This window comes from Budorcas taxicolor, chromosome 5 (genome assembly GCF_023091745.1).
Source record: "Budorcas taxicolor isolate Tak-1 chromosome 5, Takin1.1, whole genome shotgun sequence".
In the NCBI taxonomy this organism is placed as follows: Eukaryota; Metazoa; Chordata; class Mammalia; order Artiodactyla; family Bovidae; genus Budorcas; species Budorcas taxicolor.
Genome location: NC_068914.1, coordinates 90629702 through 90645066, shown reverse-complemented (window position 1 = coordinate 90645066; position 15365 = coordinate 90629702). Strand labels below are relative to the sequence as shown.

General features: G+C 47.8%; 1 protein-coding gene across 1 annotated transcript; it reads left to right on the top strand.

Moving 5' to 3' along the window:
• Positions 1–1091: 1091 nt before the first annotated feature.
• DYRK2 (dual specificity tyrosine phosphorylation regulated kinase 2) lies at positions 1092–12015 on the top strand. Its single transcript, XM_052640118.1, has 3 exons — positions 1092–1518; positions 2117–2265; positions 10096–12015. The coding sequence occupies exons 1-3, from the start codon at positions 1470–1472 to the stop codon at positions 11695–11697; spliced, it is 1800 nt and encodes a 599-aa protein (XP_052496078.1). The 5' UTR covers positions 1092–1469; the 3' UTR covers positions 11698–12015.
• The last annotated feature ends 3350 nt before the right edge of the window (positions 12016–15365 follow it).

Below are 15365 nucleotides of genomic sequence, written 5' to 3'. Positions count from 1 at the left end.
TGACCTTTGCACAAAGACCTGTGCCACAGACGACACGAGGCGGGTGTGAGAAGGGCAAGCAGTTTTCCCGTCTGCAAGGGAAAGAGAGGCTGTATATGGCAAAATAAAAAGGGAAATTCTTCACGTGTCTTGGATGGGAAAGGGAAAGAGACTGTGTCTCTGGAGGAAAGGAATTGAAGGTATCGCTTGGGAAGGTGTGTCTCTCCCAGTGGCCGAGCAGGGAAAGGCTCGGAGTTGTTAAGGAAATGGGAGGTGTCTCTGATGTTTATTTTTGCCTAGCAACCCACAGCCAGCTGCTTCCCCGGCAGCCGTCCACACGCGCCTCGCTGCCTCCCCTCGTCCTAGCGACTGGAGAGCGGTCATTTGGTGTCAGTAAACCGGGGAGGGAGTATGTGCGGTGGAGGTGGAGGTGGAAGCGGGAGGGCAGCCCCCTCCTTGGCCCACGTTCTGGGTCACCAGGCTAAGGCTCGGCTCTCCAAAAGGGCTAGACTTACCTTAGCCAGGTGACCCTCGCACAACTAAGTTATTTTCACGATCAGATGGGGCGATGGGGTGGTTAAGCCACTGGGACCCGGAAGGCGGGGAGGGGGGCGGGCAGTATTGTCTGCGAGCAGCCATTAGGTTCGGAAAGCTGAAAATGCATACGTGTTTGGGGAAAGCGCTCGGAAGGGGAGGGGGGTTTTCTGCAGTGATTTCGGTGGGAGGGAAGCGGTGGTGGGTTGCGCTGGGCGGGGAGAGGACGAGGCCGGGGAGGGCAGAAGGTCGTTAGCTGAGGCGCCGAGGGGAGCAATGCAGATGGCCGGAGGGGGAGGCGAAGGGCGAGCGGAGGCTGCGGAGTTTTCCGGGGAGTGGAGGGGTGTCTACACCGAAGACTGGGGGCGGGGGCGAGCGGGGAGGGACTTCGGTGGGCGGCTGGGTGGGGGAGGGGTGGGCGCGGGAGCCAGTGGCGCGGCGGCGGAGGGGGAGCCCGGGGGCGGGGCCTGCCCGGCGGCGGAGGGAGCGGGGGCGGGGCTGCCCTCCTGGGCCGGGCGGCGCGCGGGCTCCCGGCGAGTGTGCGCGGGGGCGCGCCTGCGCGGGCCCGGGAGGAGGCTCCCGAGCGAGTCGGCCCAGGCGGCGCAGCCTGCTGCTCCCCCGCGCCCTATGTGAGGGACTCGGGGAGGCCCGCGGCGCGCCGGGGAGGGCGAGGCATGTGCACGGGCCGGAGGGTGCTGAGGCCGCCCGAGGAAGAGGAGGACGGCGGCGGCGGCGAGGAGAGCGGGGGGCTCGCGGCGGCGGGCCCGGGCCGAGGGGATGCAGCGGACTGTGTGTGTCTGACTGTAGCTGACGCGAGGCGGCGAGGAGGCGCCGGAGATCCGCCAAAGGGGCAACCAGGGGGCGGCCGCGGTGGCGGCCGCGAGAAGTAGCAGCAGGACGGGCGGCGGCGGCGGCGGAGACGGCAGCCTTGAGATGCATTTTCTTCTCCAGCGGCCATGTTAACCAGGAAACCTTCGGCCGCCGCTCCCGCCGCCTACCCGACCGGTAAGGAGGCCCGGGCCCCGCTGCCCCCGCCGGCCCCCGGGCCAGCCCTCGTGGCGCCGGCGCCCGCTGCCAGCAGGACCTCGAACAAAGTCTGCGCCGTGACTGGGCGGCGCGGGGTTCCCCGGGTGGACGGCGCGCCCCCGCCTCAGCTCATTGTTAACACGCGGGCCCCGAGGCTCCTCGGAGCGGAGCCCTCCGGCTGGACTGGAGCCGTTCCTGACCTCCCCCGTCTGGGGCTCGGCGATGCGGCGGCGCCCGGGTCGGCAGTCCAGTCCCGCTCCGGGCCTACGCACGCCCGCAGAGTGGACCGCCGGCCCGGCTCAGCCCGGCTCCCTGGCGGGGTCGCGAACTCGCTCGCGCGCGGGGGGCCCTACTTAACTTTGCAGCCGCCGGAGCCCCGCCCGCGGGCGCGCCGGCTTTCTGCGTCCCAGGCCTCCCGCCGCTCCTGGGGCGCTCGCACTCAAGGTCCCTGGCTCGGCCCGGGGGAGAGCGGGCTCCGCAGCCTGGAGGGGTGGGGTGGGGCGGGGCGGGGCCACGGGGTCCCAGTGACTTTCTCCCCCTTGACCCTCTTTTGTCTCCTCCCGCGCGTGGCTGCCAGGCCGAGGAGGGGACAGCGCCGTCCGCCAGCTTCAGGCTTCCCCGGGGCTTGGTGCGGGGGCCCCCCGGAGCGGAGTGGGGACCGGCCCGCCCTCCCCCATCGCCCTGCCGCCTCTCCGAGCCAGCAACGCTGCCACCGCAGCCCACACGGTGAGACCCAGCGCGTGGGCGGCTGGGATGGGGACGAGGGGCGGGAGAGGGGCCCGGGGCACCAGCACCCGGACTTGGGAGCTTCTGCAGCCGGGAGAGGGGAGAGAGGTCGAAGTGCGAGTGTCTCCACGGCCCTGGCCAGTGGCCTTTCCGGGACGCCGCCCTCTGGAACTTGGGCGAGCCTAAAGCTGCAGCCACAAAGGAGGATTCGTGGCACGGGCCCCTCACTTCCCCTCTGGAGCCCGCCCACCCCTGCGCTCCTCTTGCTTCGAACTTCCTCCGGCTCTTTTTCCCGTCTTTTTTTTCCCGGTCCTTGCTTCCTCGAGCTCCTTTCCCAGACCCGATAAACAGCCCTCCCCCTCCGCCACCAAGTTGGGTAGTGGATATTTATAGAAATAGATCTGTGTTAGGGTCAGCCCGGCTGTCCTGCCCGGAAAATAGATCCCCCAAAGAGCCTCGCAGGCCTGGCCTCAGCCAGCAGGGAGCACCGCCAGTTGTCCCCCGCGTGTGGAAGCATGTTTTATGAGTGCTACAGGTTTGAGCATAGCAGAAATTGTAATTAACATTAACAAAAATAAGAGCCGCAGCTGCAGTCAAAACAAGCCACCCCTGTAGGTTTCTGCAGTTGGGTATTCAGAAGGAAAGGGCCAGCTTTGCTTCCCAGGGAGGTGGGAAGGGCAGGGCACTTGAAAGGGCCAAGAGGGAGGTGAGAGCCCAGCACCAGACCCGTGGCTGCAGAGATCGGCAAGCTGGACTTGACTTCAGCGTGTACCTCTTTTCTCAGTCCCAGAGAGAGCCCTTGGATGGTGGCTGACGGCCTAGCAGAGCTGTGCACCGGAGGAGGTGATGGTTTCCAGGGTCTTGTTTACATATTCCTCTGGATCTTTCAGAGGAAACGCCTAAGATGGTGCTAAATGAGGGGCGCTTGCTAGGGATATGGCTTTGTTTGCCAAGTGAAAGTTAAGTTCTTATAGAAAAGGCCATTTCTAGCCTACAGAGGGGTAGCTCTGAGGGTCATGTGCTATGCGGAAACTTGTTTATCAGGGGAGAATTTGTGAGGGAATGGCCAAAGTGGAATGTTTTCTGTTAGACCTGAACATCTGTGTACAATTCCACAGGAAGATGTTTTCTTGTTAAATCTTCTTTCTCTCTCTCCTTCTCTGTCTCTCATGACACATCTAGACCCAGGGGCTAAGAATTCACTGCACAGAAGCTAACCAATCTGTGGGGGCTGTGGTTGATGGAAGTGAATCAGTAGACTGCTGATTCTGCCTGTTCTTGTTACGGTGATGTTTTAGTTGAGAAATTGCCATTGGGTTTTAGGTGTTTCAGTTTGTTTGTTTGGTTTGGAATCATCTGACAACTTGGAAGTATAACATCCAGTTTTTTTCCATGTCTGAACGTAATCACATGACTTGTTGTGACCTGGAAACGAAAGTACTACTTGGCTTGCATCTGGATTCTGGTTTTTTAAGAGTGGGCTTTGCTTGATCAGAACCTCTTTGCAAATGAAATGTGTATAAGATGATGGAAAATGAAAGGTGACTACTAGAGGAGTAGTCTGTGGGAGACCAGAAATGAAAAGATACGTGGGTGCTTCTCAGCTCTCCTAATGATAGTGCTTATATTTTACTGTGGTATCTATTTGATTCACCTAAAATTTCAATGTGCCATTGATTAGAAGCTTGGTTTGGAAAGTATGAATTTTGGTTCTGGTTGTTGTTTAGTTTTGATTTTATTTACACAATATTGCAGACTTCCTCAAATGGGTGAGTAAAAGGACCACGGGGTTTTATCTGGTTCTACTCCTTCATTTTTTGGATGAGGAGAGCAGACAAGTTAACTGGTTTGGTTGAGATGCCTGAGCTAATTTCAGTGAAAGCTGGAGCTAAAGCCCAGGCCCTCCTGAGTCCAGCTTTACATACTGCTTGACTGCTAATTCTAGGAAATTGAACTGGTTTCTTTATAAATGCACAAACCTTAAAGATCCATGTTTCTATATGTCTTTGAGATTTTTAAAAGTTTTTAGTTTTTAATTCCACAGCAGTTACAACTACGAATTGCTATTAATGATTGAGTAGGGGAAGTACTATGAAGAAGAAACTAGTTGCCTATGTTTTCCCTTGTGAGTGATGTAGTAGGTAGATAAATACATGACTATGAGAATTATAAACTTTGGAATTTATCTGGTGCATTGCCCTCTTGTTCCTTGTCTCCATGGATATCTTGTACGTTAGTCATTTTGTTGATCTCTTTTGGTCCTAAAGGCATACCTAGTAACTATTCTGATTCTTAATAGTTTTTCTTTTAATGTTTTATGGGGGATATTAATTTGCTTATTTAAAAAATTTTGAAATATTAGTATTGTATCCCTTTTATAACTGTTTAATGTTTAAAGCAGTCTCCAGTTACCAGTTTTACTGTTGTAAAATAATTGGAGTTGAAGAATGAATATTCCCATTTTTAAAAATAGTAGAGTTTGGTAGAAGAAAAGTAGACATTTGACTCAGGGCCACACAGACCATCCGTGTTTGAGGAGGAGCTAAAATTCTGATCTTTTTGGACTCAGTTCTATTCCCATAACACTATATAGCATTTCTAAGATGACTCTTAAAACTCCCAGAAATGTTAACACAGGGAAGTATGTGTGATTTTCCCTTTTATTTTTGGAAGAGATTAAAACTACCAAATTGGATAGACTATTGTTCTTATATAATTTTTAGTGCAAAGATGTTTCATGGTCAAAGAGGGCTTTTTTAGGGATCTCTGCTTTAATCCATACATTTTAGGTATCTAACAATTACATCCACTCACTGTGTTATTTTTAAATTCAACAGGCACTGTGCGAGATAGGCATTGGCAAAAAAGGAAAAAGCAAGTAAGAGGTTTTAAACATCCTTAAGTTTATGGTATAGTCCTGGCCTATGTATTCTGGAAATGTTTTGGCATTTCTAGGGTTTTTTCCCCATTTTTATAGAACAGTTAATTGTGCTTCTGACCCAGATTGTGATTGTAGATTCCTATGGTGTTTAAGACAATATCCTCCTTTACGGGAGCCCCTCAAATGAATTTCCTTAACATCTGGAAAGTTTTTAAGATTCCACATGTCACTTTTAGGTATGCTATTATTGTTTTAACGGGCTGTCCTTGCCTCCATGTCTCTGCTTATGTATTGCAATCCTAACATTTTGTGACTTGAGTCACCAGTGACAAGTCTTGATTCCCTGGGTGTTAACTTCATGTTTTCTTATGAAGCTACAAAGGTAGTTGTCAATAATAACTCAAAGAGGTGAGAGTTAAAAAGGAGTTGCTGACATATATTCTTCCATTCAGCAGAAATTGACTGAGTGCTTACTGTATGTTTGGATTTATGTCAATAAGGATGTAAAAAGATAAGCGGTGACCCCACCCTGGAACTGCTCACATCCTGGTTGGTATATCAGGTGTGAAAACAGGTGTGAAATGAAATAAGTATTAATATATCAGTGCTCTGTAAGCATGCTGGAAGGGAAAGGGACCTTTTCAAAGAGGAGGTGAGAGTTGAACTGGCCATTGAAGGGTGAGTAGGAGTTTTCCACATAGCCCATGTTAGCAAGGAGATTTCCGGCAGCACTTGGAAAGGACAGTAGTTCTAGCTCTCCTTTCAGTCCAGTTCAGTCGCTCAGTCGTGTTTGACTCTTTGCAACCCCATGAACCGCAGCACACCAGGCCTCCCTGCCCATCACCAACTCCCAGAGTCCACCCAAACCCATGTCCATTGAGTCAATGATGCCATCCAACCATCTCATCCTCTGTTGTCCCCTTCTCCTCCTGCCCTCAATCTTTCCCAGCATCAGGGTCTTTTCAAATGAGTCAGTTCTTCACATCAGGTGGCCAAATTATTGGAGTTTCAGCTTCAATATCAGTCCTTCCAATGAATATCCAGAACTGATCTCCTTTAGGATGGACTGGTTGGATCTCCTTGCAGTCCAAGGGACTCTCAAGAGTCTTCTCCAACACCACAGTTCAAATGCATCAATTCTTCGGCGCTCAGCTTTCTTCACCATCCAACTCTCACATCCATACATGACTACTGGAAAAACCACAGCCTTGACTAGACGGATCTTTGTTGACAAAGTAATGTCTCTGCTTACTCACTACTATACTAAGCACACTATGCCTTTTACCTTGTTTAACGCTCCTAACGCGCCTAATGAGGCAGCTTTGTTACCCTCTTTATACCGATAAGGGCCCTGAAGTTCAGAGAGATTAATTGCCCAAGGTCACATAGTTTGAAGTGGTGGAGCTTAGATTCATTTCCCTTGTGTCTAATTGAAAATCCCTGAACACCTAACCATTATGAAACATGACCTCACCGAAAAGAGAGGAATATAAAAGAGAGTGTGCTGTCTCCATGGGTCATAGGGAATCCAGCTTATTATTCTCAGAGAGAGTGTGACAGTCGTAGGTGACCCTGGGAAGACTCAGGTCATTTAGGCTCAGCATTTTAGAACCTCATGTTCTTGCCTGTGAGTTCTTGAGTTCTTTGTGGAAATGGAGTGCCCACATGAACCTTAGGCAAAGTCAAGGGCAGTGTGAGTGACATTTTCAGTGGTAACTCCAGAAACATCATGGAGAGAAGAGGCGGTGAATTCTAGGCTTAGAAGCAAAAGGACACGTGAGGAGGCTGCTTCCGTTGTCCCAGTAAAAGACACAAGAACGCCAGGCGGGATAGCATGGCTGGAGTGGAGTGGGTCAGTTAGAAATGACAGTGGGGCTCCATGGTGACTTGGAAAGGTACAGGAGATATGGAGATGGACTGAGTGACTATTCGGGAGGGTGACTCAGTAGGTAAAGAATCTGCCTGCCAATGCAAGAGACCTAGATTTGATCCTCTGTGGGGAAGATACCCTGGAGAAGGAAATGGCCACCCGCTCCAGTATTCTTGCCTGAAAAATCCCATGGACGTTGAAGCCTGTTGAGCTACAGTCCATGGGGTCGCAAAGAGTTCGCCACAACTGAGCATAGCAGCACAGCCTTTTCTTGTTCAGAAACTCAGGGTTCTGGGAGGAAGAAGTGGTTTGAGTGGAAAAAGTGTGAGTTGAGTTTGAGTTGCCCGCGAGGAAGGCAGCTGATCTGTAGTTGGACACAGGTGAGTCTTGAGTTCAGGGGTCATGGATTGGGCTTGTCTAAGCTGGAGGTGTTCTGGGAGTAAAAAGCCATGAGCAACTTGAGGCTTGAACCCTGGGGGAACCCTGGAACCCTCCTTGATTGCTGCTGTGGAGGAGGCCAAGAGAAGGTAGTTGGTAGAGACCGAGGTCCTCCAATTAATTGGCACACTCTAGTTCTAGTCACTCAGCTTTTGTGATGGTATTTTAAGTTATGCAGAACATTAAAATTGCTATTACGAAAATTGAAGTCGGTTTCTGAAGCTCAGAATGTTTTACTTTGCCCTCTTTTTATAACGTCCTATAGCTCCAAGGTTAATTTTGTCCCCAGTGAAGCCTCATGCTTTTGTACTGTGTATACTGGTGATGTTGGTTTTTCTTCTGAAATCTCTCCAGGCTGCCCTGAAGAGAATGGTTCTCTAGGAGACATATATTTCTGATTTCAGGTCCTTTGATTCCTGATACTTGAAAGACCACAGTGGGGAGGAGGAGAGGTACAGAGAGTGAGGCTTGGACAAAAAGCATTAGACAAGCCTGTACTACGTTTATATATACATCCAGGACTTCCCTAATTCATTTTTATGAACTGCTTTGCTTTTGGCAAAGAATGAGGATAAAATAACTTGTCTAGCTACACTGACAGAAGATAAGTTCATTTAGCATAGAATACCATCTGTGAGTTTAGTAGAAGGGTTCAACTAGAAGTCTTGCAGAAATCTAAGAAGTAAAATCCCTCAGTCAATGAAATCACACTTCAGACAGGCCCAAGTACTGAACTGTATTCTCCTTTATTTTAGAAGATTGCAGAGAAAGCACATGCCTCAGATAGTGCATCAGTTAAAGAAAATTTGAAGGTCTTGGACTCCTAGTAAGATGGACTTGGAATTTCATTTTGTAATCTGCTGCTAAGTCGCTTCAGTCGTGTCCGACTCTGCGACCCCATAGACGGCAGCCTACCAGGCTCCCCTGTCCCTGGGACTCTCCAGGCAAGAACACTGGAGTGGGTTGCCATTTCCTTCTCCAAAGCATAAAAGTGAAAAGTGAAGGTGAAGTCGCTCAGTCGTGTCTAACTCTTTGTGACCCCATGGACTGCAGCCTACCAGGCTCCTCCATCCATGGGATTTTCCAGGCAAGAGTACTGGAGTGGGGTGCCATTGCCTTCTCCAATTCTGTAATCTAGGTAGTCCCAAACCATTTCTTGAATTATGATATTACATAGAGCACTTCTATGCATTTAGTGATATGTAAAGCCCAAGAGATAGGGTTTAGGAGATGATGGGAAAAACTGAAAGTTGAGGACTTCAGCTCGTTGACTGTATACTCCTGAAGGGCTGTGTGGCTAGACCTCAGAGAACACTGAATGAATGAGATGGATTGCAAATAGCAAGTTGATCTTTAAGCTTTCATATAAAAAAAATCACCTGCTGAGATGCTTTTAAGACTTGTGAGTTTTTGTCTGAGGCTGGCAAGAATTCCTAACTGGGAGGGGATCCTGGCTGTTAGTTTTCTTCCACCCCTCACCTCTTGGCCATAATAACGCTTGAGAGAAATCCCAGGTTGATTCTCTGTAGGAAGGCTGGGGCCCCCTGGCTTATGCCATCATTTTTGTTCATACAGGAATGTTCAGGGATGGCTTGTGTTCCTGAAATAGAAATCACTACATTGTATTCCTTGTTGGAAAGCTGAGTATCCCAGCGGCGGGGAGAAATACATGTTTTGAGAGAGCCAAGCCATTGACCAAAGGAAGGCCCGAGTGTGGCGGTTGGATTGTTGGGCTGGATGGCCTTAAATGGTCATCACAGTCAGTACAGCCCAGAGACTTAAAATAGGTTTGGGGTTTACAAGATACTGCGGTGCATATCTACATGGGAATCTTTTCCAGCCTAAAGGTACAATTCTCTGCTTCTGGATCATGTACTTTCCTAGGTGTAATTAGTTTGATTTGCAAGTAGTGGAGAAGACCAAGAATGAAGACAGCAGTGCTCTCAGAATAGAGCTCAATGCCAGAGATGGAGTAGTGAACGAGACTGGCCTGGTCCCTACCCTCATGGTAATAAAGAAGCTACTAGTGAAGTGTGAAAAATGTTGTAATCCGGGGGCGGGAGAGCCAGTGGAGTGCCGACGTGTTCATGCGCTTTCTGTATCCTTTCATCTTGGTGTCAGGTATGGGTTGAATGGAATGTCTATGATACCACAGTGCCTTTGCTAAATATTAGGTAGAGAATGATGACCAAGAAACCTGATCTCTGCCTCCACTGAGAACTTACTCTAAGGACCCTGAAAACATGTACAGCAAACTCTTCGTTAGGTGCAGCAGTTCTGGAGTCCTTTCTTCTTTTCCAGATCCCTAGTTTCATAGCCATCCCCAGCCCCTCAGCCTCAGGGGCAGCAGTTCTGGAGTCCGTCCTTCTTTTCCGGATCCCTAGTTTCATAGCCATCCCCAGCCCCTCAGCCTCTTCTGCCTTTGTCTGAGGCTATCTGCATCATGACGTCCACTCTCCCTGCGGCAGTGTTGGTGAGGTCCCTGCTGCGTGCACAGCTCTTTCCTTTGAAGAAACCTGATACAGACTGTACTTTCAAACCAAACTGGATTTCGTAAAGGTGGGGGTGGGAGCCAACTTATATAATAGCCCTTTTGAACAAACCGCTTCTGTTCCATTGATGTTCCCTCTCTGAATTCCAGATTGGCGGCAGTAAGCACACAATGAATGACCACCTACACGTCAGCAGCCACGGACAGATCCAGGTTCAGCAGCTGTTTGAGGATAACAGTAACAAGCGGACAGTGCTCACGACACAACCAAATGGGCTTACCACGGTGGGCAAAACGGGGTTGCCCGTGGTGCCGGAGCGGCAGCTGGAGAGCATCCACAGACGGCAGGGGAGTTCCACCTCTCTGAAGTCTCTGGAAGGCATGGGGAAGGTGAAAGCCACACCCATGACGCCTGAGCAAGCAATGAAGCAATACATGCAAAAACTAACCAGCTTTGAACACCATGAGATTTTCAGCTACCCTGAAATATACTTCTTGGGTCCAAATGCAAAGAAGCGCCAGGGCATGACAGGCGGGCCCAACAACGGTGGCTACGATGACGACCAGGGATCCTACGTGCAGGTGCCCCACGATCACGTGGCTTACAGGTACGAGGTCCTCAAGGTCATTGGGAAGGGGAGCTTTGGGCAGGTGGTCAAGGCCTATGACCACAAAGTCCACCAGCATGTGGCCCTGAAGATGGTGCGGAACGAGAAGCGCTTCCACCGGCAGGCGGCCGAGGAGATCCGCATCCTGGAGCATCTGCGCAAGCAGGACAAGGACAACACCATGAACGTCATCCACATGCTGGAGAACTTCACCTTCCGCAACCACATCTGCATGACGTTCGAGCTGCTCAGCATGAACCTCTATGAGCTCATCAAGAAGAACAAGTTCCAGGGCTTTAGTCTGCCTCTGGTTCGCAAGTTCGCCCACTCCATCCTGCAGTGCCTGGACGCTTTGCACAAAAACAGGATAATTCACTGTGACTTGAAGCCCGAGAACATTTTGTTGAAGCAGCAGGGTAGAAGCGGGATTAAAGTGATTGATTTTGGCTCCAGTTGTTACGAGCACCAGCGGGTCTACACATACATCCAATCCCGTTTCTACCGGGCCCCGGAAGTGATCCTCGGCGCCAGGTATGGCATGCCCATCGACATGTGGAGCCTGGGCTGCATCCTCGCAGAGCTCCTGACCGGTTACCCCCTCTTGCCTGGGGAGGATGAAGGGGACCAGCTGGCCTGTATGATTGAACTGCTGGGCATGCCCTCCCAGAAACTGCTGGATGCATCCAAACGAGCCAAAAATTTTGTGAGCTCCAAGGGTTATCCCCGTTACTGCACTGTCACGACTCTCTCAGATGGCTCTGTGGTTCTCAATGGTGGCCGCTCCCGGAGAGGGAAACTGAGGGGCCCACCAGAGAGCAGAGAGTGGGGGAATGCACTGAAGGGGTGTGACGATCCCCTCTTCCTTGACTTCTTAAAACAGTGTTTAGAATGGGATCCTGCAGTTCGCATGACCCCTGGCCAGGCTTTGCGGCACCCCTGGCTGAGGAGGCGGCTGCCAAAGCCTCCGACGGGGGAGAAGACGTCTGTGAAGAGGATCACCGAGAGCACTGGTGCTATCACATCCATTTCCAAGTTACCTCCACCTTCCAGCTCAGCTTCCAAACTGAGGACTAATCTGGCACAGATGACAGATGCTAATGGGAATATTCAGCAGAGGACAGTATTGCCAAAACTGGTTAGCTGAGCTGAGCCCCCCGATGCTGGTAATTCTGAAAGATACGACATTGCTGAGCCTTATTGGGTTGAAAAAGAGTAGCTCAGACCGGTTTTTATTTGCTTAATAACTCGACTCATTTGTATCTTTTCGGCACTTGTTTTAATGTAAGAAAGTTGTTTGTTTTGTTTTATAAAATACATGGGGACAATGCTTTAAGTTTTTATACTTTCTCTGAAACTGTTTTTGTGTTCTAAAAGTACGATGAGCCTTACTGTAATTAGTGTGGCAGAGTAATAAACATCAGTGGCAGGCCATTGATCACGTCATGACTGCCGCGCATCTACAGATTGGTGTCAAAGACATTCACTATGTCTTCATGGTTCCTAGTGTATTCTCCCCGAGGTGATTGCCTCTGAAGGCCGCCCCCCGCCCCAAGCCCTTCTCTCTCCACACTCCAGGTTCACGCACAGGTGCAGCATGTCCTGCTTCGTTCTCCATCAGTTAGCTGGGTGGTAGTGATGGTGGGAGGAGGATGGTCAGGACGAAAATGGTATTGTAAGAAAAACTGCACCTTAGAGGTTTTTTTCCCTGAGATAGTGCTCAGAGACAAAATCCCCACAGTTGCAATGCCCAGTTAGCATTTTGACGTTCTAAAGGCTGGCCAAGCAGACCTGGTGGATGAATGGAAACACGTGTATCCCTCCAAATTCTCCAATGTGATCAGTGAGCTGTTTTGCAAAGAAGTCTCGTTTAACAGAATTTGGTTTTGCGCCTAAAATTAGAAATGTATTCCATGAACTAACTGTTCTTCCCTTCTCTTTGCTTTTCTCCCCGCTGTTCCTCTTTCACCACACATCTGTTGCTTGCATCTAATTTCTTTTCCTTCCTTCAAATACATATCCCAGACTGTTAATACAGAAAAGAGACATTTTTAGCTGTGATTATGACCATCTTTTTCATATTCCAATTTAAAAAAGAACAGCCTAGCTACTTAAGGTGGGGATTTCCATAGTTCCAAAGACAGTTTAGCAGACTCGAGTGCGTTCACACTTAAGGTGCCACAGTAAGGTTCTTTTAGCCTGGGAAAACATCACCTCTTTAAAAAGAAAGAGGGTTGAAAATCCTCTTCATCAACAGACGTCAATTGTCCTTGTCCAGCAAGGCCAATTTTAACAAATTCTAAGGAGGAAAAGTTCAGCCTCAAGTTAAATGGTTTGACTTACTCTATGCATCATTAGAAGAACCGTAGACATTGCATTCCTCTGTTTTATTTTACTTTCGTTTGGATTGCACTTGATTGTTTTTGTGGGAATGACACTTTACCTGGAAAAGTGACTCTTGAGAGTTAGGTAAAAGAATATTTTCTCCTCTGAATAATAATTATTTTCACAGTGAAAATTTCAGTATTTTATCACTAATGTATGAGCAGTGATACATATCAATTTCAAGGCACGTGGAAAAAAATTTAGTTATGTGCAATTTAATATAGAAAGATTTCTGCCTGTTTGGATAATAGGTTTGGATAGTATAAAATAGGATAAATACTCTTTTATATGCACAGATATTATTGTATGGATTGCCTGTAAATTGATTTACAAGTGCTTAAAGCGTGGTCCCCAGTGAGGCCAAGAAAGTTTCCGGTTAAGTTCTTTTAATATTAATCCTACAGTTTCTCTTGCTTTAAAAAAGAAAAAGAGTAGTTTTGAACAAAACACTTTACTTATCTTGAGGCTTTGTCAGTTGATGGTGGAGAAAAATGCTCAGGAAATATTACAGATATTTGCCAAAAAGTCAGTAATAAGGTTAGCTTATTAATAAGGTAGTGGTGTTGATATTTGCTTTACTATTTAAGGGTGTCACTGATAATTTATGCTTCTGTATTTAGAAATTCTTTCCCCTAGTCAAATTCTTTAGCCTCTTGTACACATTTCTGTGTAATCTGTGGAAGTGCAATAATGTTCGTTGCATTTTAAATGATGCTCATGTGATCAGTCAGTGGCTTATAGAATTTAAAGATTGTGTATTATTAAAATTTTGGCTTAAAGGCATAAGAAGTGTAAGACTTGCGGTGGCTTTATAAAACCATAAGCCTCTTAATGATGGTTAGCATCTGTAGGTCATTAAAACAAACAGAAACATAAAGGCTATTTTCCCCTTGCAATGCTCCTCTTCTGCCGTATCCACTCAAGATTTTCACTGAAATAAATGAACCTGAGCCTGCCATTAATACGAATTTCCCTATAGAATGATTATCCATGTTAAAATTTATAAACAGACTAATACTGCTTGTCTCCTCCCCCACCACACAGAACTGGTTCTTAAGATGCCAACAGTGCATTTGTGACTATCTTTATTCACAAATGTAACCGGAAACTTCTAAGCCAAACTAAAACGTGCAGCACTATGGGGCTCCCCTTCCCTGCACCTCCTAAATACAGTGAAATTTCCCTTATTCACAAAGAGCCACCACATTCAGTGTTTAGTGATAGAGCTGCTTTTTAAGTCTAGCTTAATTATAATGTCAAAGAAAAAGACAAATGTTGCATCGTTGTGATTTTAAAACATAAATCAATGAAGGGCTCTGATAGGCTACTAGGAGTTGGCTTGGAAACAGTCCTTGGTCTCACAGGTTACCATTGTCTAGGGATGTCTGAGCTGTTTTCAGATTCAGGAAGAGCACAGTGTGGTCTGGTCTTTGGTTGTGGTCTCATCAGGCTCCGTTTCTCGCACCCCCAGAGCGTGCATTACCACTTACGTGTATTGCTACAACAGTGATGCAAGACAGTGTCGATTAACAGTAGAGGAGAAATTGTGCCCTTAGTGATAACAATGTGCCTTTTGTTCTGAATGCCATGTTGTAGGGCATGCGTTTTTTGGCCTCTTTAACTCTTTGAATACTAGGCAGTAAGAATGGAACCCACCTCTGCAAAGAGACATCTGTCTTAAACATCCAGATACTTACTGGCCTTAATAGAAACCATAAGGCGTAAATCATCGTCAGGCACCAAATAAGGTCACCACTGGTTAGTTACACATGGAATTCCTATGTTTAAGGGGTTAAAGATGGTCTTTGTTGTATCTTAACATCAGACTGATTTTTTAAATGATATTTTTTTTTGTTATGCTAACACTAGACAAAAATCGAGTGTATTTGTAAAAATTTACCTCAAACCATTTAATTTTATAGTGTGATTAATCCCAGGGCATTTGGTATGAACCAAAGTGCATTCCTTTTATATATGCCTGGCTCTAGTAAGGATGGCCAGGGATTTTTACAATTTGGGTGCAAGGCACTTAAGCCACTTTTAAACTTACTAGGTGGTTTGGAGTCATGTGGAAGGACTCCATCAGAATGTTAGGAAACACTTTAGGCATCAGTAGCATTGGGCCATATTGGAATCTTCAAAGTGTGAATTCTTTTCAAGAGAGCATTCATTTTTGTAATTTTTTTCATCAAGAATATTCTGGTAAGCAGAAGACTTAAACTGATTTGGTTGGTAAAGGTTTTAATATTGCCCAACATAATGCTGTGGTAGCATTAAAAAAAAAAGTATTTGTGAACTCTGTTTCTTAGGGGCTTGTACATCTCTGCTATGGACACAGATAAAATTAATTGTAATTATACTCAGCTCAACTGCTACAGTTATGTCTAGGGCAGTGGCTTGGGTTTCTATCGAGCAACAACTTAGACACGT